General features: G+C 40.7%; 1 protein-coding gene across 1 annotated transcript in view; it reads right to left on the reverse strand.

Annotated features, from left to right (window-relative positions):
* The window catches only part of CCDC171 (coiled-coil domain containing 171), a 665,674-nt gene that overhangs the window by 211,915 nt on the left and 433,654 nt on the right, over window positions 1-20,105 (reverse strand). Inside the window, 1 exon segment of the mRNA XM_030194229.1 lies at window positions 13,250-13,395. Within this exon segment, the coding sequence (XP_030050089.1) occupies window positions 13,250-13,395 (146 nt within the window).

The raw sequence follows: 20,105 nt of genomic DNA on the forward strand, positions 1-20,105 counted from the left end.
CACATGCTAGTCCACCAAAACCATTTGCAAGAGTGCCCCATGCAAAGGAAAGGCCTTAGAGTGACATTTTAACACCTTTAAGATGGGATCCTTCTTTAAGATTCTTTCTGTGCTGCAGTGAAAATACATAGAGCAGAAACCACCTGATCAATGAGAAAAAATAACTCCCTTATGAACTGCCAGATCACTGGGGAATCATCTTACAGAGCAAGCTTGTTGGGTTTAAGAAGGGCATTCCCTCCAGGTGAACTGTCCTTGACAGAAGCAGCCAAAGGCTGGATGAGAACCCTATCAATCCTGGGAAGCCTCCTCAAGATCCTCAGCCATTTTGGGGCAAAAGAATCAACTCTCAAGGACGCTAGGACTTCCTTGCCACCCTGAGGCTTTGCAGTTCCCATTGCCTTCACCCTCCCCACAGATTCCCCCGTGGTCTTCAGTAACAAACTGGGAAACTGGGCTTCTCTACCACAGACCTGGCAGTAGGAGCCAGTGGCATTACTGATCTGCTGGCTCCAACACACTCTACCATTATCACCTGCACCACCTATGCTGACCTATCAGTGCCTTGCCTCCCTACTCACAAAGCAATGCCATCTCCTCAAAGCTGCCTGGGCTCATGCTGCAATTCCACAGCACTCAACCTCTAGAGTGCAGGCTGTGAACTACACTCTGGGGAATCAGGTCTATAAAAAAAGAATTCCTGCTACTCCAGTCTGACCTGTACCATTTGCTGGAGGCAGAGGAATACTGACAAGTCCCAGGATGCAACACTCATTATACAGGTCATTTCACTGGAACTAATCAGTTCTCTGCCTTCATCTTCTGTTATGGGTACATAACCTATCAGTCTGGACTGATCTAGCAAGATGAAGGAATTTTAATCTGAAACTAGATTCCAGTAATATTAAGGGTAAACAGATTCATATCAGGCATCAAATCAGAAAATCAAAGTACCATACTGTAAGACTCCAAAGGACACTGGTATTTCAAGGGGTCTTACCCTCTATAAATGAATATACAAGACATATTCTAGGGCCACTATAAGTAACCAACAGATTTCAGGTTTGAAAAGTTCAATTAATAAAGAAAGAATAATAAAACATTATTACACACACATATATCACATACCCTTTCTGTCATATAATAGATTTACCAAGATTGAACCACTCCACAACCAAATGCACAATGAGTGACTCCTTTCTACTAAAAAATAAATTAAAGATTTCCCCAAGATCCTGGTTTCATATGATAAATGTGCTCATTTACTAGCTATCCTAATTCTGATTCACACAACTCTTCATTTAATGCAGAGCTTCCCAAACTGAGTTGCAAAACCCATGTTTGGGGGTTGCAATCTGGATGGGTGCTCCATAGCATGACACTGTCCTGCACTACCTGGGGATCATGTGCTTTCTGCAGCCATGTGAATTGGGTTGGGTCTGCAGAAGGACTGGTGAGCACTGACCTAATGTTCTGTTCCAGAATTAGTTGAATGTTTTATTTTTGTTTCTAGCTTGTCTTTTGCTTCAGGATTTGTCCAGCATGGTAAATCCACAGTATAAATATGAAAGGAAATAAATACAGATATGAAGGGGAAAATGAAAAATTGTCAGACCATTCCTCATAAAAAATGTAAGTGTTGGTAAAACAGGAAACACAAAATATAGAAAACTAGTCACTGTTTGCAAGGTCCAATTATTTTTGTAGCATTTCCTCAGATTCTCAAGGGCAGTAATAAAAAGAGAAAACCAAACAGAGAATCATCATTAGCACTTGGGTTGAACCTATCAATCAAAAAAAGAAATATCCCATCCCAGAAGAATATAAAATCCATAAATAAGAGCTCCCAGTTTAAGTATGGATCCAGATATGTAATGGAATAATCAATTTATTTGGTAAACCTATAGCATAAATCTAGGTTGAGCCCATAACTACCAGCCTAGATGTAAGTTCTGCCTCACCTATTTTGTGCCAACATTGTAAATAAGAGTTGACTTTGAATCAAAAACAAAGAAATATCACCTTATGTACATATTCTTAAAGATCATACATACATAGCAAAACATAAAAAGGTTGTACCAGAGCAGGAAACAGCACTTCTTAGACTATCCAAATTGTCAATGTCACTGTCTGCAAAGGTCTGCAGAATGAGTCTGAACATCTGGGACAAGGACAGAGTAAAGAGCCATCAGTGCTGTGCCACACTTAATGAGATGAACAAATAAGGCAATATAAAAATGTGCAACAAAATAGTTTTCTGTAACTGCAGCAAAACAAAAATAGCAATGGAAATACAGGGTGAGGCAAGAAAAAGTAACCGCTTAGAGGTTTTTTGCCCATTTTCTCAGCAACCGCTTTGAATTTCAATGAGAAATTTTGCGTACTTATTTATCACTAGTAAACATTTAATTATCTTAAGCTATGTTAATCTTACCAACATTTTAGTGTTACTATCAAGCAATTTTTGCATGTTACAAATCGCTGGGTGGTCACGCTAAAAAGTCTGTAATGTCAGCATATTTAAAGATAATCTCATTCCACTCAGCACATAAACGTAGATAGTAACAAAAAAAAAAAAAAGCAGTACAATTTCATGTTGAAATTCCAAGTGGTTGCTAAGAAAATAGCAAAAAACTCAAATAGGTTACCTTTTTTTTGCCATACCTTTATACACATATATTCTCATATATTTCTGTGCTCATTTTTGCACCTTCTCCGAGGCACACACAAGGGTCAGCAACCTTATTGTCTAGACCTTGATGGGATACTTGTGCCAACCTCTGTGCTGTCTACCACAACCTCAAAAACACAATCAAAAAGAGTTACATAAGTACATAAGTATTGCCACACTGGGACAGACCAAAGATCCATCAAGCACAGCATCCTGTTTCCAACACTGGCCAATCCAGGTCACAAATACCTGGCAAGATCCTGAAAAAGTTCCATACATGTTATGCTGCTTATCCCAGAAATAAGCAGTGGATTTTCCCCAAGTCAATTTAATAATGTTCTATGGAATTTTCCTTTCAGAAGCCATCCAAACCTTTTTTAAATCCCGCTAAGCTAACCACCTTTACCACATTCTCTAGCAACAAATTCCAGAGTTTAATTACTCGTTGAGCAAAGGAATATTTTCTCCGATTTGTTTTAAATTTAGTACTTTCTAGTTTCATTGCGTGTCCCCTAGTCCTAGTTAATTTGAAAAGAGTAAACAAGCGATTCATTTCTACCCGTTCCACTTCACTCATTATTTTATAGACCTCTATCATATCTCCCCTCAGCCGTCTTTTCTCCAAGCTGAAGAGCCCTAGCCGCTTTACCCTTTCCTCATAGGGAAGTCATCCCATCCCCTTTATCATTTTCGTTGCCCTTCTCTCTACCTGTTCTAATTTCACTATATCTTTTTTGAGATGCTATGACCAGAACACAATATTCGAGGTTCAGTCGCATCATGGATCATGGAGTAATACAAGGGCATTGTAACACCCTCATTTTTGTTTTCCATTCCCTTTTCTAATAATACCTAACATTCTATTTGCTTTCCTAGCGGCCGCCGCACACTGAGCAGAGGGTTTCAACGTCTCATCAACAATGACGCCTAGATTCCTTTCCCAGCTGGTGACTCCTAATGTGTAACCTTGCATTACTTAACTATAATTCGGGTTCCTCTTTCCCACATGCATCACTTTGCAATTGCTCACATTAAACGTCATCTGCCATTTAGATGCCCAGTCTCCCAGTCTCGTTAAGGTCCTCTTGTAATTTTTCACAATCCTCTTGCGATTTAACAACTTTGAATAACTTCGTGTCATCAGCAAATTTAATTACCTCACTAGTTACTCCCATCTCAAGATCATTTCTAAATATGTTAAAAAGCAGCGGTCCTGGCACAGACCCCTGGGGAACCCCAATATTTACCCTTCTCCATTTAGAATACTGACCATTTAACCCTACTTTCTGTTTTCTATCTTTTAACCAGTTTTTAATCCACAATAGGACATTACCTCCTATCTCATGACTTTCCAATTTGCTCTGGAGTCTTTCATGAGGTACCTTGTCAAATGTCTTTTGAAAATCCAGATACACAATATCAACCACCTCACCTTTATCTACATGTTTGTTCACCCCTTCAAAGAAATGTAATAGATTTGAGAGGCAAGATTTCCCTTCAGTCCTTGTTAACTATTTTAGGTCATTGCAAATCTGACAACGTTCTTGTTCAGCTGAAAGTAATTTTATTTTTATCTTTTTTTCATAGTGATCCATGTTGGTGGAGTTTTTAGATTTGCACCAACTAGGTAAGCCATTCTCTGTGATTTCATTGTTTTTTTAATCACTATTTTACCTTCTAAGTTTTAAATTGTAATGCTGGTGCACTGTTTTAGTGGATATAGTTTGGTTTCTTAATTTTCTTAATTAACTTTTATTCATTTAACATCTGATGGTTTGTATAAGGATTGTTTATTTATTTATCTATTTATCGATATGTGACCAGCTGAACTTTTTACATTGTTTTTTATGTTATTTATTTTAGTATTGTTATGTCCCTGACACAGCCTGTATTCTAGAAGAAACATGGCCATGTCGGGCATTTGAGAGTGTATCCTGGGAGCATTAATAAAGACTGCATTTTCTTCATCAAGGTCTGCTCTTTGTCTTTGGTTACAGGATGCACTTGAGAATCAAATAATGCATTCATCAGGGGTCCTGTCAGAGCTCCAACCAGCTTTTGAAAAAAAACTACAAAATGCAGCTAGTGTCAATGAAAATCCAAGAAATGTTGTAGGCTTGCTGGTTCCACCTCCCTCTACATGATTTTTAACTGAATTTGGAAAGGCAAGTGATTAAACCCAAAATCAAAATTCAAAGAGAGATTTTTATGTATTTTGCAGTCCTTCCCCTTATATATAGAGCTTCTGATTTTAGATTTTTACTAGGGCTGCACATTTAACACATTAATGTGATTAACACATTAAAATTTTAACTCATGTTAATAATTTTCACATGATTAATGCATTAGGCCCCCCTGCTCCTTCATCTCTCTCTCTCACTTTCTGTCCCCTCCCATGTTCTGGGATTTTTCATGCTCCCTCCTTCTAGCATCACTTCCTCTCCTGCTGTCACCCTTCCCCTTGAACACTCCATCTCTCATTCTCCCTCTCCCTCCCCTTGGTGGCCCTCCGAACTTGTCTTTAAAGACTGTAGCACCAAAAACATGCTGTTTCTATCAAGCCTAGAGCCGTCCTACTGCAGTGTCATGCCTCCTCTGACGAAACTTCCTGTTTCCTGCAAGGATGCTACAGATGGAGGACTCTGGGCTAGAGAAAAGCAGGGTGTTCTTAGTGCAGCTGGCTTTAAAGGTAAGTTTAGAGGGTTGGGGGGGAGGGGAAGTGAAATACCCAGACTCATGGGAGGAGGAAGAAAGAGGTACAGACAGTGGGGGCAGGGGGACAAAAGAAACAAAGAGAAATGCTGGACCTGAACAGAGGGGAGGAGAAGAGCAAGAGAGAGGGGAAATGTATAAAAAAGGGAGAAAGAAAATGCTGGCACATGGAGGGGAGGGGAGAAAGAAGAGAGAAAACTGCTGCACATGGAGATGGAGGGTTAAGGGAAGGGGAAAAGGAGGAATTGTTGCCTTCGGATGGAGGGGAAGGGAAACAGAGAGAAGGGAATAGATGCTGCCCATGGATGGAGGGGGATAGAAAGAGAAGAGGAGATGGGGCCTATGAATGGAGGGAGATGCTGCCATGGATGCAAACTAGATAGATTTGAGAAAGAGGCATAAGAACATAATAGCCATACTGAGTCAGACCAATTGTCCATCTAACCCAGTATTTTGCTCTCAACAGTGGCCAATTCAGGTCACAAGTACCTGAGAGAATCCCAAGTAGTAGCAAGACTCATGCTACTGATCCCAGGGGCAAGCTATGGCTTTCCCCATGTCTATCTCAATAGCAGATATAGACTTTTCCTCCAAGAACTTGTCCAAACCTTTTTAAACCCAGGTTTTCTAACCACTGATACCATATCCTCTGGCAATGAGTTCCAGAGCTTAACTATTCGTTCAGTGAAAACAAATATTTCCTTCTGTTCAATTTAAAAGTAGTACAATGTAACTTCTTTGAGTGTCCCCTAGTCTTTGCACTTTTTGAAAGTGTAAAAAACTGATTTACACGTATCCGTTCAACACCACTCAGTATTTTGTAGACCTCTATTATATCCCCCCCCCCCAGCTGTCTCCTTTCCAAGCTGAAGAGCCCTAACTTCTTAAGCCTTTCCTCGTATGAGAGGAGTTCCATCTCCTTAATCATTTTGGTCACCCTTCTTTGAATCTTTTCTAATTCTGCTATATCTGCTATATATCTCATCCCTTCCCTTCCTGTGCAGCAAGTCACCCCAAGCTTCCCTTCATGTGCAACATGACACCCCTCTCTCCTCTTCATGTGCAGCAAGTCACTTCTCTTCCCATCCCTTGAGGGGTGGCCCTACAATAAGGCCAACTGAGGCGGCAACAGAAAATGGAAGAATGTTGAACATGAAAGACTGATATAGGGCAGGAAGTGGAGAAGAAAGGAGGAGAAGAGAAGAGAAACCGTGGACAGAAGGCCCTGGAAACAGAGCACAGCGAGAAGGAAGCAGAACCAGAGACAGGAATTAAAAATATAAAATCACCAGACAAAATAGGTAAGAAAAATGATGTTATTTTCAGTTTAAGTAACTGAAATATGTCAGTTTTGAGAATGTAGTTTTCCTCTCTTTGTACAGGAGAAAATGTGAGGGGGATGCTTTATGAGATTAATCATGAAATGAAAAATTTTAAACGCGATTAATCGAGTGATTACAATTTTTAAACAGTGTGCAGCCCTAGCCTTTACTGATCCACACTGATAAAATACCCCAATATACAAAACTAAATTGCTGTTTCCTGTCTAAACACCAGAAAAATATCACTTCCTTTAATATTCTGTCACCCTTCCCCTGGCTTGACTTGTATCCTCCACTCAATTTTTGTGCCTTGAATGTGTCACTTAGGAATTGTCTGGGCGAATGTACATATTTGATTTCACTAGAAAAGGATCCCCATTAATAACATCCCTGGCATGAAAACAATGATCAACACTGATTTTTGTAGACTCAAAACCCCTCTAATTAGTTGGAAAATGAACACCTAATTTTAAAATGTATAAACATCTCAGAATAGAAGCTCTAGCAATATATTATTGTAGAAAAATGCCATGTCTGCACTATAAAAAGGAAAGATAGCTTCGGCTTTCCAAACACTTTTTTCTGTCCTCCAAACAAATACATATACACTTAACAGTACCTCCAACTATCAACATCTGCAGAATCATTTTTCCTGTGATTAAACTAAGACATATTTTTTTTCTGTTTAAATGTATCTCTTAGGAATTTATAATTAAAAATACATAGGTTAAGACTGATTTTATTGATCCTTAAGTACCACTGTGTGACAAACTCAAAATTTACTACACCTAACACCATTAAAACATCAAAATCTAACAACAACAAAAATCTCTACTAGCATTTTTAATTTCTGAAAGCTTACTGTGAAAGTCTTTTACAGGATTTAAAATATATATCATAAAAAGAATTGCTTTGGCATCTTCTACAGAAAAGAGCACCAGAGTAACATAATAGATGGTGGAAGACAAAGACCTGCATGGTCCATCCAGACTGCCCAACAAAATAAACTCATAGTATTTTGATAACCTATGCATACTTGATCTTTGACCTGTCTTTGCCATCTTTGGGGCACAGATCGTAATAAATCTGTCCAGTACTGGTCATAAACGAGATAGATTCAAGATCTGATATTCAAACATGGGCTTCCCAAACATACTGTTAAAAAGAAAAAGTCACATACCCGTAATTTCTGGTTAGTTGAGTTAAAAGTGAGAATAAAAATAAAGTTTAATAAATACACAATATTAACATATGAGAGCAAAAAATGCTTACATGATATAAAGGGGGTTGTTATCAACATGGGCTGCCATTATTAAGGGTTATTTTGCCATAACATATTTTAGCACAGGTCTCACTTTATGCAACGAGTACTACTAATATTTATTTCTATAGCGCTACTAGACATATGCAGCGCTGTACAATGAATATGTAAGAGACAATCCCTGCTTGACAGAGCTTACAATCTAAATGACAAACCGGACAAATAAGGGATAAGAGAATTGCTTAAGGTGGGAATGATAAAACAGATGTGGGTATTGAACATGTAAATATGAGTTAGGAGTTAAAAGCTGCCTCATAAAGGTGGGCTTTTAGAGTAGAATGGAAGATGGCCAGAGCTGGAGCGTGACGTACTAACTCAAGAAGTCTATTCCAGGCTAATGATGCAGCAAGATAAAAGGAACCGAGTCTGGAGCTAGCAATGGAGGAGAAGGGTAAAGATAAGAGAGATTTACCCAATGAAAGGAGTTCCCGGGGAGAAGCGTAGGGAGAGATAAGAGTGGAGAGGTACTGAGGAGCCACAGAGTGAATGCATTTGTAAGTCAATAAGAGGAGTCTGAATTGTATGTGGAAATGGATAGGCAGCCTATTAAGTGACTTGAGGAGAGGGTTAATATGAGCATAGCAACACTGGCGGAATATGTCATGCAGCAGAAGTTTGAACAAATTGAAGGGGAGAGAGATGGCTTAGTGGGAGACATTGTGAAAAGCAAGTTGCAGTAGTCTAAGAATGAGGTGGTAAAAGTGTGGATAAGGGTTTTGGTAGAGTGCTGAGAAAGGAAGGGACAAATTTTGGTGATATTACAGAGAAAGAAATGACAGGTTTTAGCAGTCTGTTGGATATGTGCAAAGAAAGAGAGAGAGAAGTCAAAGATGACCCTAAGGTTACAAGCTAATGAGACAGGGAGGATGAGAGTGTTATCCACAGAGACAGAGAATGGGGGAAGAGGAGAGGTGGTTTTAGTGGGAAAGATAAGAAGCTCAGTTGTGGCCATGTTTAGTTTTAGATGGCAGTGAGACATCCAGGCAGTAATGTCAGACAGGCAGGCTGAGAATTGGTCCTGCATTCCTGCTGAAATTTCTGGTGTGGATAGATAGATCTGGGTGTCATCAGCATAAAGGTGATACTGAGGTCTCAAGACAGAGCCCTGAGGTACACCAAATGATAGTAGAATAGAAGTGGAGGCGGATCCACTAGAGCACACACTAAAAGTGCGATGAGACCTAGCTAGTGGGGTTCCCCAGGGGTCTGTGCTGGGACCGCTGCTTTTTAACATATTTATAAATGGCCTAGAGATGGGAGTAACTAGTGAGGTAATTAAATTTGCTGATGACACAAAGTTATTCAAAGTCGTTAAATCACGGGAGGATTGTGAAAAATTACAAGAGGATCGTATGAGACTGCGAGACTGGGCGTCTAAATGGTAGATGACATTTAATGTGAGCAAGTGTAAAGTCATGCATGTGGGAAAGAGAAACCCAAATTATAGCTATGTCATGCAAGGTTCCACGTTAGGAGTCACGGACCAAGAAATGGATCTAGGCGTCGTCATTGATGATACGTTGAAACCTTCTGCTCAGTGTGCTGCGGCAGCTAATAAAGCAAATAGAATGTTAGGTATTATTAGGAAAGGAATGGAAAACAAAAATGAGGATGTTATAATGCCTTTGTATCGCTCAATGGTGCGACCACACCTCGAATATTGTGTTCAATTCTGCTCGCCGCATCTCAAAGAAGATATAGTGGAATTAGAAAAGGTGCAGAGAAGGGTGACGAAAATGATAAAGGGGATGGGACAGCTTCCCTATGAGGAAAGGCTAAAGCAGCTAGGGTTCTTCAGCTTGGAGAAAAGGTGGCTGAGGAGAGATATGATAGAGGTCTGTCCTTCTATGTTAAACTGTACAGCGCTGCGTAACCCTAGTAGTGCTTTAGAAATGTTAAGTAGTAGTAGTAGGTCTATAAAATAATGAGAGGAGTTGAATGGGTAGATGTGAAGCGTCTGTTTATGCTTTCCAAAAATACTAGGACTAGGGGGCATGCGATGAAGCTACAATGTAGTACATTTAAAACGAATCGGAGAAAATGTTTCTTCACTCAACGTGTAATTAAACTCTGAAATTCATTGCCAGAGAATGTGGTAAAGGCAGGTAGCTTAGCGAAGTTTTTAAACGGTTTGGACGGCTTCCTAAAGGAAAGGTCCATAGACCATTAGTAAATGGACTAGGGGAAAATCCACTATTTCTGGGATAAGCAGTATAAAATGTTTTATACTTTTTTGGGATCTTGCCAGGTATTTGTTACCTGGATTGGCCACTGGTGGAAACAGGATGCTGGGCTTGATGGACCTTTGGTCTTTCCCAGTATGGCAATACTTATGTACTAATATCTGGGGTTAGAAAATAAAATAACCCATCTTAATAGTAGCCCACTTTGACAACTTCCCCCCTCCATGGCCCTTAGTTTACAAGCAGCTGCACATGTAAACAGCAGCATTTACACGCGGATTTCATAAAGCTGCTCTTTACACATAAAGCTCCATACCACAGATATTTCAAGCCGGGGTGTACAAATTCCAGAGTTTACTTACATGTTGAGTGAAGAAATGCTTTCTCCAATTTGTTTTAAATTTACTACTTAGTAGATTTATTACATGCACCCCTAGTCCTAGTATTTTTGGAAAGAGTAACATAGTAACATAGTAGATGACGGCAGAAAAAGACCTGCACGGTCCATCTAGTCTGCCCACGATAAACTCATACGTGTATACCTTACCTTGATTTGTACCTGTCTTTTTCAGGGCACAGACCGTATAAGTCTGTGCAGCAGTATTTCCCGCCTCCCAACCACCAGTCCCGCCTCCCATCACCGGCTCCGGCACAGACCCCGTATAAGTCTGCCCTCCCCCATCCTATCCTCTCAACCACCAACCCCCTCTTCCCCCCGCCACCCAATTTCAGCTAAGCTTCTGTGGATCCATTCCTTCTGCACAGGATTCCTTTATGCCTGTCCCACGCATGCTTGAATTCCGTTACTGTTTTCATCTCCACCACCTCCCGCGGGAGGGCATTCCAAGCGTTCACCACCCTCTCCGTGAAGAAATACTTCCTGACATCTTTCCTGAGTCTGCCCCCCTTCAATCTCATTTCATGTCCTCTCGTTCTACCGCCTTCCCATCTCCGGAAAAGATTCGTTTGCGGATTAATACCTTTCAAATATTTGAACGTCTGTATCATATCACCCCCTGTTCCTCCTTTCCTCCAGAGTATACATGTTCAGGTCAGCAAGTCTCTCTTCATACGTCTTGGAACGCAACTCCCATACCATCCTCGTAGCTTTTCTTTGTACCGCTTCCATTTTTTTAACATCCTTCGCAAGGTACGGCCTCCAAAACTGAACACAATACTCCAGGTGGGGCCTCACCAACGTCTTATACAGGGGCATTAAAACCTCCTTTTTTCTGCTGGTCACACCTCTCTCTATACAGCCTAGCAACCTTCTCGCTACGGCCACCGCCTTGTCGCACTGTTTCATCGCCTTCAGGTCCTCAGATACTATCACCCCAAGATCCCTCTCCCCGTCCGTGTCTATCAGGCTCTCCCCACCTAACACATATGCCTCCCTTGGAGTAAACAAGCTATTTATCTCTACCCCAGGAGAGTAGCCAGACCTGCCATTTCGGGTGGGCCCCACGTTAACCTAGGTTGGCCCCATCCTACCCCCACCCTGTACATACAACACAGCTTTTTAAAAATCTTTCCCTCCACCCCTGCTTATCATCATCTCCTCCCTCGGCATCTGTCCTTCTCTCTCTGAAGTCCTGCCCTCCCCGGTCTACTTCCAAGCCGTCACCAACAGCGATTCATGTAAGTAACAAGCATTGGTCCTGCAGGTTTCCATCTATTATGTCCCCCCCCAGTGAAGAAACAAGAAGTGATGTCAATGAGGGTGGGACGTGGTACAGGGAAGCCTACAGGGCTGGCGCAAGGTGCCTAAAGGAATTTCTGCAGACAACGGCTCAAAGGTAGACGTGGAGGGAGAGGTGGGGAGGGGGAAAGAGGGAGAGAGAGAGGAGTGAAGCACCGCCAATGGGGTGCTTTGGGGGCCATTAGACTGGATAGGCCTACCCAAATTCACCTGTACCTATGCCAATGCTCTATCCATTTCACTCCACTTAGTATTTCATAGACCTCTTTCATATCTCACCTCGGTTGTCTCTTCTCCAAGCTGAAAAGCCCTAACTACTTTAGCCTTTCCTCATAGGCAATTTGTCCCATCCCCTTTATCATTTTTGTTTCTCTATATCTTTTCTAATTCCATTATCTCTTTTTTGAGATGCAGTGACCAGAGGTGTGATCGCACCATGGAGTGATACAAAGGCATTATAACATTCTCATTTTTGTTTTCCATTCCTTTCCTAATAATTCCTAAAATTCTATTTGCTTTCTCAGCCGCCACTGCACACTCAGCAGAGGGTTTCAACATATCATCAACGATGACACCTAGATTCTTTTCTTGGGTGGTGACTCCTAATGTGGAACCTTGCATCACGTGGCTATATTTGGGTTCCTCTTTCCCACATGCATCACTTTAAACTTGCTTATATTAAACGTCATCTGCCATTTGGATACCCAGTCTCGTACGGTCCTCTTGCAATTTTTCACAATCCTCTTGCAATATAAGAACTTTGAATAACTTTGTGTCACAGTAAATTTAATTACCTCACTAGTTATTCCCATCTCTAGACCATTTTATAAATGTTAAAAAGCTGCAGTCCCAGCACAGACCCCAGGGGAACCCCACTATCTACCCTTTGAGAATACCGCCCATTTAATCCTACTCTGTTTTCTATCCCACGTTGTTCATTTCTGCCTCCAAAATAAAACCCAATTAAAATTGTGGCCTCACTACTTAATTGGTTGCACTTACATGTACAAGTGGCAACACTTCCATGAGGAAACTGCTGAAATTATACCACAAACTGGACATCTCTACTCTGAACTCCATGTTCTATGTAAAATTGGACTAAACATAACACAGCTAGGCCTTATTTTTTATCTTTCATAGTTTATCAGTAATATGCTATATGCTTAATCTTATTGAGCTAAACAAGAGTTTCTTCTTGAGACTGTATCAGTGAATTTCAAAGAAAGACAGCAGTACTTTTATTTTCAAAGACTGTATTATCCTGGGTTAAATCCCTGTGCATGAAAGTAAGAATTGATCTTTTGTCTGTTTATGTGATCTCCCAAAGGTCTCAGTACTCACTTTGCTGCCATGCGAAGGGCACACTCTGCTTCACGGATGTTCTCCTCCAGTCGACGCTTGTCCTGCTCCAGCTGGGTAAAATGTCTATTGAGCTGACGCAAAGATTGATCTTTTCTTCTCAGCTCCATTTTTGCCTCGGAGAGACTCTGGAAGCAGACAGAAAACACAGTTAGTTGTCAATCATGATATATAACCTCAATTTATGCTATAGGCTATTATACACCAAAGAACACAGATGGACTATGAAATACATTGTGGCAAATTATACAATAAGATTTTACACATTCTTGTCCCAACTTTCCATTATCCCTATCAACTAACATGTTAGTTGTTTGTTTCAGGAACGCAAATATGGGTTCAGATGCGATTCATGATCAGTCTGTGCATAAAAGTTACACAAGAAGAAACTATTAGGCGTTTAAAAAAACAGGAAATGTATTAATAAAAGCCCATGCATGAAGCTAGCTCAGTGTCAAGTGCTATGCGCTGCTATGAGAATGAGTCTGGTCACATCCCCAATTCAGATGGGACTTTTGCTCCTCAAATCTGCAGGGGTGGGGGATGCTACAGGTAATTAAGCTGGAAGTGCAAAAGCACAGAAAGCAACATTGCGCATACATGTACAAATTCAAACATAGTTACATAGTAAATGATGGCCGATAAAGACCTGTACCTGCCACTCTGTGCATGTTATACTTCTTCCTGATTAAATACTGATCACAACTAGGCTATCGGCAATTTGCCACCATGCCAACCACATACAGGCAGTTCTATATCATGCAATCTTGGAACACAATAGCACAACATGTGAACTGTCTGAAAAGTGATTTTATTATGGCTGTAGCATGGTCACATACATTATCAATATATGATTAATCCAATAATATTGCTGACATGTTTTTTGCTAATTTCAATGTTAAGATGTCTTCCCCTACCTATTGGGATATACAGCACCTGCAATCACAGCATATATGATATCATGTGATATAAATTATGTATACTTGATCGTGATCTGGCTTTTGCCACTTTTGGGGGACAGATCATAGAAAAGTCTCTTGTGATCTTGGTCAAGTTACTTAACCCTCTGCTACCTCAGGTACAGACAGACAATAAGGTTCTCCAGGGACACCTTAATGTAACTTGCCTTGACCTACTGCTGGCTAAGAAGCCATGATACCCTTGGTGTGAAAGGCAGTCATGCAAGTTCTGCGTATAAAAGTACCCAGAGAGATATTTTGCACTTTAAATTCAAGCCACAGTACTTTACTAAAGCATCACCTTTCACACAAAAATGTAGTCCTCTATCCATGTGAAGACTTTTTTCTTTATTGGCCTACAGAAAAAAAGAGAGGCATTATAGAAAGGATGTTCAAATTGGAATTGAGACTTCCAGAGCAGGATATTTCAAGTTCCACTAGTATTTTAGAACAGGACTTGCCAATGTAGAGCCTGTTCAAAAATACATCAAGAAATAGATGTTTATATGCTGGTTATGGGCAGCATTAATGTTCATTTTAGAGCAAAATATTTAGATGAATCCAACTTCTCCTTCATAGGCAGCCAACTAAGGAATGCCCTACCCAGATCCATTCGCTCAATCAACAATTATCTACCATTCCGGAAATCATTGAAAACCCATCTATTCAAGCAAGCATACCCAAATGATCTACCCTAATCTTATGAACCCTTTACCCAACACCTAATCACTTGACAACGACTATGACTTTGACTACATCTTCCATCAACTCCCCCCTATGCTATCCCTCAAACTATTCCCTCCTCTGGTCAATCCAACCCCCTTATCCCTTGCTCATTTCAACCTTCCCCCTCCTGCCTCTCCTACCCCTTTCTTACTTGCCCATACCACCTATCTGCATATCTCCATCATTATTCTGTTATACCACAGCTCGTACTCTCTCTGCTATACCTTGTAACCCCTATTACTATGTAAGCAGCAGTGAACCTGCCTCGAGTGGGAAAGCACGGGGTACAAATGTAACAAATAAATAAATAAATACAATATCAATGGATCAAAACAGGCACAAACATTTATGTTGTACAACAGCACCATAGAGGTTCATATTCAAAGCCAGTTAACTGGATAAGAGAGTCTCTTGGCAGCTTAACTGGCACTCAGTGGGTCCCAAGTGAATATCCAGTGGCATTTACCCAGATAGTGCCACTGGATATCCCCTCTAATCACTAAGGGGTCCTTTTACAAAGGCGCACTAGCGTTTTTAGTGTGTGCTAACGATCAGCACACGCTAAACGCTAGAGATGCCCATAGGAATATAAATATAAAAGATTTCTAGTTCTGCATCTTTTATAATATTTCTAAAATTCACTTTCTATATTTCTACATTAGGTTTTTGTCTAAAGTCACTAAATCATGCTAGCAGTACATGCAAGGTATACTTTTGAAATGATCTGCATGCTGTTTTCCTTTCAAAATGCTGCTCAGAATCAACCTTTTTCAATTGGACACATCTGACAGATGACGCTCACAGATGTGATATACCACATACATGACCCTCAAGGACCTTTGGTCTCACACAGTATAGCAGTTCTTATGAGTTAAATGTAAACATGCTTGGCATCCATAAAAATCCAACCTTCCCCAACAACAGATGCAGATCAGAATTAGGAAATTTCTCCACAGAAGTCGCCATGAAAAAAAAAACAAAGAAACAAAAACAAATTCTGACTTTCTTGTTCTCCGAGCAATAGCAACATAAATCTCTCCACTACCAGGCACATTGTGAAATAATACAAAACTTGAAAAATTCCTAACAACATACAACAAGGGCTATGGAGTCAGTACACCAAGCTTTTGAGTCCGATTCCTCTATTTTTCTACTGTCTGACTCAGACTCCTACAATGTATAATAAACCTAAGAGAAATTTGAATAACTACAGAAGCACAGGATATTTCTTTACGTACAAAATTAGGACTAAGACTACAAACTATATTTGAAGTTTGAACAAAGAACATGAACAAAAGAATATATAAAATGATAATTTACCATATATAATATGTTTTATTTTGAAGCCGGAGTTGGAGTCGGTACAGTTTCACCGACTCCGATTCTATCCAAAATTTCTTCCAACTCCAAAGCCCTGATTAGGACAGTAGCACTAATCCTATGATTCAAACAGCAAGAACTTTACCTATAAAAAGGCAGCACTATAACTACTACACTGTGCGCTAAAACACCAATACACCTACTACAGGTAAAACAGAACTAGCAGAACTGCTAACGAGTTCTACACAGAAACTACATGCAAACAGAATACCACACTGCAGTCATATCCAAATCATAGACAGACCCTCATCAAATACAGAACAAGGGATTAGAAATTACAAATAGAAATATGAAGACAAAAATTGAACTGGGTACCTCAAGAACTCAAACCTGGCATGTAGTGCAACACTGAAGAAATAAAATCAGAAATGACTTTCTTCTCTTATACTGAACATAATGCAAAGCCATTTGCAATGAACATTTCACAAAGCTAACATAGTCCAGTTAATACATTCAAAATAAAACACTTATTTTCCACATGAGTTGTCTGGACATTTTATTTTCCCATCATGTTGGTCCTAGTTTCTCTTTCCCTCCTTTGTGCTCTCTTTTCATCAGCTGTTGTCCATTTGTCATTTCTCCTCTCCTCCAGTCTTGTTTATTCCCTCACTACACTTGTCTGACACATTGATATTTCCCTTTTAGCTCTTTTCTCTCTTTTTTTTCTACCTCTGTCCACTCAAGCTTTACCCTATCATCTTCCAGTTCTCCATCTCCTTTTTACTTTCCACCTACCCATCAACTTTCCATCTCCTTATCTCACCCTTTAGCACTCCCATTTCCATCCCTTTCCCCAGCTTCCTATTCCATTTTACCTTTCATCTGCGCCCCAATACCACATTTCTACCCTCTGTACTTACTATCCTCTGGTTACTCATCACCTAGACAATGCCCCATGGTCTCACCTATATGGCTCCAACATTCCCAATATCTTCCCCTCCTCTCTCCATCCATCCATCCAGTCCAGCATCTCCTTATCTCTCACCCTCTCGAGAAAGTTGAGTGTGCTTTTCATTTTCAGGCACAACTTACAACTTTCCTGAAGATGGTCGGGCCCAAGGCACCATGAGTGCGGATCAGTGCCAGAGATGGTCCAGTTTAAGCGGGCGCATGGCTTGAAGCCGCTGGGTGTCTTCGATGACATCGCAGGAAAAATCACCTCCACAAAATCAAAGGACGTGATTGTGTCAGAAAAGGAGACACACAAAAAAAAGGGGAAAATACCCAGTCGAGCGACCTAAGAACGGTCGCACGAAAAAAGAAAGGAAACTTAGAAAAACAAAAAAACTACGAGTAAAGGTTTTTTGTTTTTTTTTTAAACACCCGAAAGGGTAAAACGAACTTGTTTGAAGAGAACTTCCACTCCAAAGGCCTGAGAAAAACACGCAGCGCTTGACAGAACTCCGTGTCTCCTCAGACGCGGAAAAGAAAGAACTGAGGAGCGTGACCGCACGACGGGTGGGAAACTACGTGCGCGCATGCGCAGTTCGAGCACCATGCGCAGTGGAACGCTCCAGAAGAGACTTCTGTAGATTTTTTACTGAAAATCCTCCGGGCCGACGTGACGTCACCCACATGTGAGAATATCAGCCTGCTTGTCCTCGGAGAAAGCCATCAACGTCTAAGTGCAAAATCTCCATCTGCAGTCCTGGATAAATAGTTCACCAGTGAGCAAGATATTCATTGCAAGGTAAGTGACTTGCCCAGCCCAAACACAGTTGAACTGGGATTCAACTTGGGTTCTCTTAGGGTCAAGCCCCTGTTTGGACCAATAGTTTATTGTTTATTAATTTGATATACCACCTCTTTCATGTATGAATCAAGGCAGTTTACATAAATTCTAAAATATAACATAAAACCTAATAAAAAGCTTTTGAAAAAGAATGCCATTTTCGATAAGTTAGAACACACACGTCAACTATCATCCAGAGGTCTGCTCTTCCAGACCTCTAGACATCTCTAACTGGGGTGGCCATTGACCACACCCCCAAAGATTCTGAATAAGATCTACAGCAGTGTTTCCCAAGTCCAGGAGTACTCCTTGCCTGTCAGGTTTTCAGGATATCCTTAATGAATATGCATGAAATACATTTGCATATAATAGAGGCAGTGTATGCAAATCAAGTTCATGCATATTCATTGTGGATATCCTGAAAACCTGACTGGCACGGGGTACTCCAGAACTGGACTTGGGAAACACTAAAGGGTAGAGAGACAGCACCACTGCCTTAAACTGGAACTCCCTGTCCGCCATACATGACTGAGTGTCCAACACTCCTGGACTGTTGGGCTACTACCTAAGGGCAACAACCAATGCACGGAGGTCTCCACCCCACAAGTTCCAGGTGTCCCCCCAACTCATTATTAACAGATCCAAGCCTGGATACCTTCTATCTTCTGAAATCGCATACAAAGAAAAACACACTAAGTTCTTTTCTGAAAGTCAACACACTCCAGAGCATAGGACATGCGACAAAATGTGGAACTCCAGATAGGAGCCAATGTGGCTGTTTTTAAAGATGGACTACGAGAAGGGCAGAGTTTGAGCATAAGGCTCAAGAAGGTTATACCATACCAATAATTCTAACATGTACTTAGACCATCCACTCTAAGGAACTTAAAGATCAAACCTTAAATTAGATCCTTTATGGAAGCCAATGTAGCACAGATAGGTGGAGTATAATTGGTTATTTTTCCCTATGCCTGTCAATAACCAAGTGGCAGCATTTTGTCCTTCTTGTAGAGTATTCAACACCACCACAGGCAACCCCAAAGTAACCTACTACAAAAACAGAACATTTAAAACCATAGCTTGCAAGACCTGAAGAAAACCACAGTCATCAAGATAGTTACGGAAACTAGTCACCAGTTGAATTGAGAAAAACAGTGGCAACTACATGCGTAATCCAAACTCCTAGGCTTTTGACACAGGTAAAGCAATGACAATAGACTCATTAAGAATATGTAGACATTTGAGTTTAGGCGGGGGAGGGACTTATCCAAAGCATTTCAATTTTGACACATTCAGGACCAGCTTTCTGGCACACTCAAAACACTGGATGGGAATCTAAGATAACAACTGTGGTCTGACAGCAGCCTGAACACTTTGTTTTTTTCATCTTATGAAGTTACCTTATTAATGATCAAATGCAAGGGAAAGACAAAGATTTATTAATCCAAGCCCAATTCTGCCCTGTGACTGGTCTGATGGATCTTTATCATCAAGCCCCAGGAAGATATCTCTGGAACAGAAATCCTGATTGGAGACAGAGATCAGCACATTCTTCCAGGTTGGAAACCTTGTTTAGCCCACAGTTGTGGTTCTTCTGGTCAGCAACAGTTGTTTTCTTCCTTGGTCCCCTCAGCTGAGCAAGCAAATACCAGTGTTAGAAACAGGATACTGGGCTAGATAGACCATTGATCTGACCCAGTTTAGCTAGTCTTATGTTGTTATGACATCAGCACATTATCAGCATAAGGGGAAGAGAATGGAGTGGTAGGCTGGGTCATGGGCACTCTGTATGAGGCAGCCATGTTGGAGGATCAAGCTAAGATGGTGGTGATCAGAGGCCTGCTGCTCTAGGCTGTCCTGGGAATTTTTTGCCAGACAGCAACTGGAAGCCCTAATGAAACATCTGGTCAGTTGGAACCTCTCTTGCCTCAATCTGAGCCTAATTTCCAGCAGAAGGAACATTTTTTAAGACATTTATTTAGATTTTGCTCACACCTTTTTCAGTAGTAGCTCAAGGTGAGTTACATTCAGATACACTGGA

The sequence above is a fragment of the Microcaecilia unicolor genome, chromosome 2 (genome assembly GCF_901765095.1).
Source record: "Microcaecilia unicolor chromosome 2, aMicUni1.1, whole genome shotgun sequence".
Lineage (NCBI taxonomy): Eukaryota > Metazoa > Chordata > Amphibia > Gymnophiona > Siphonopidae > Microcaecilia > Microcaecilia unicolor.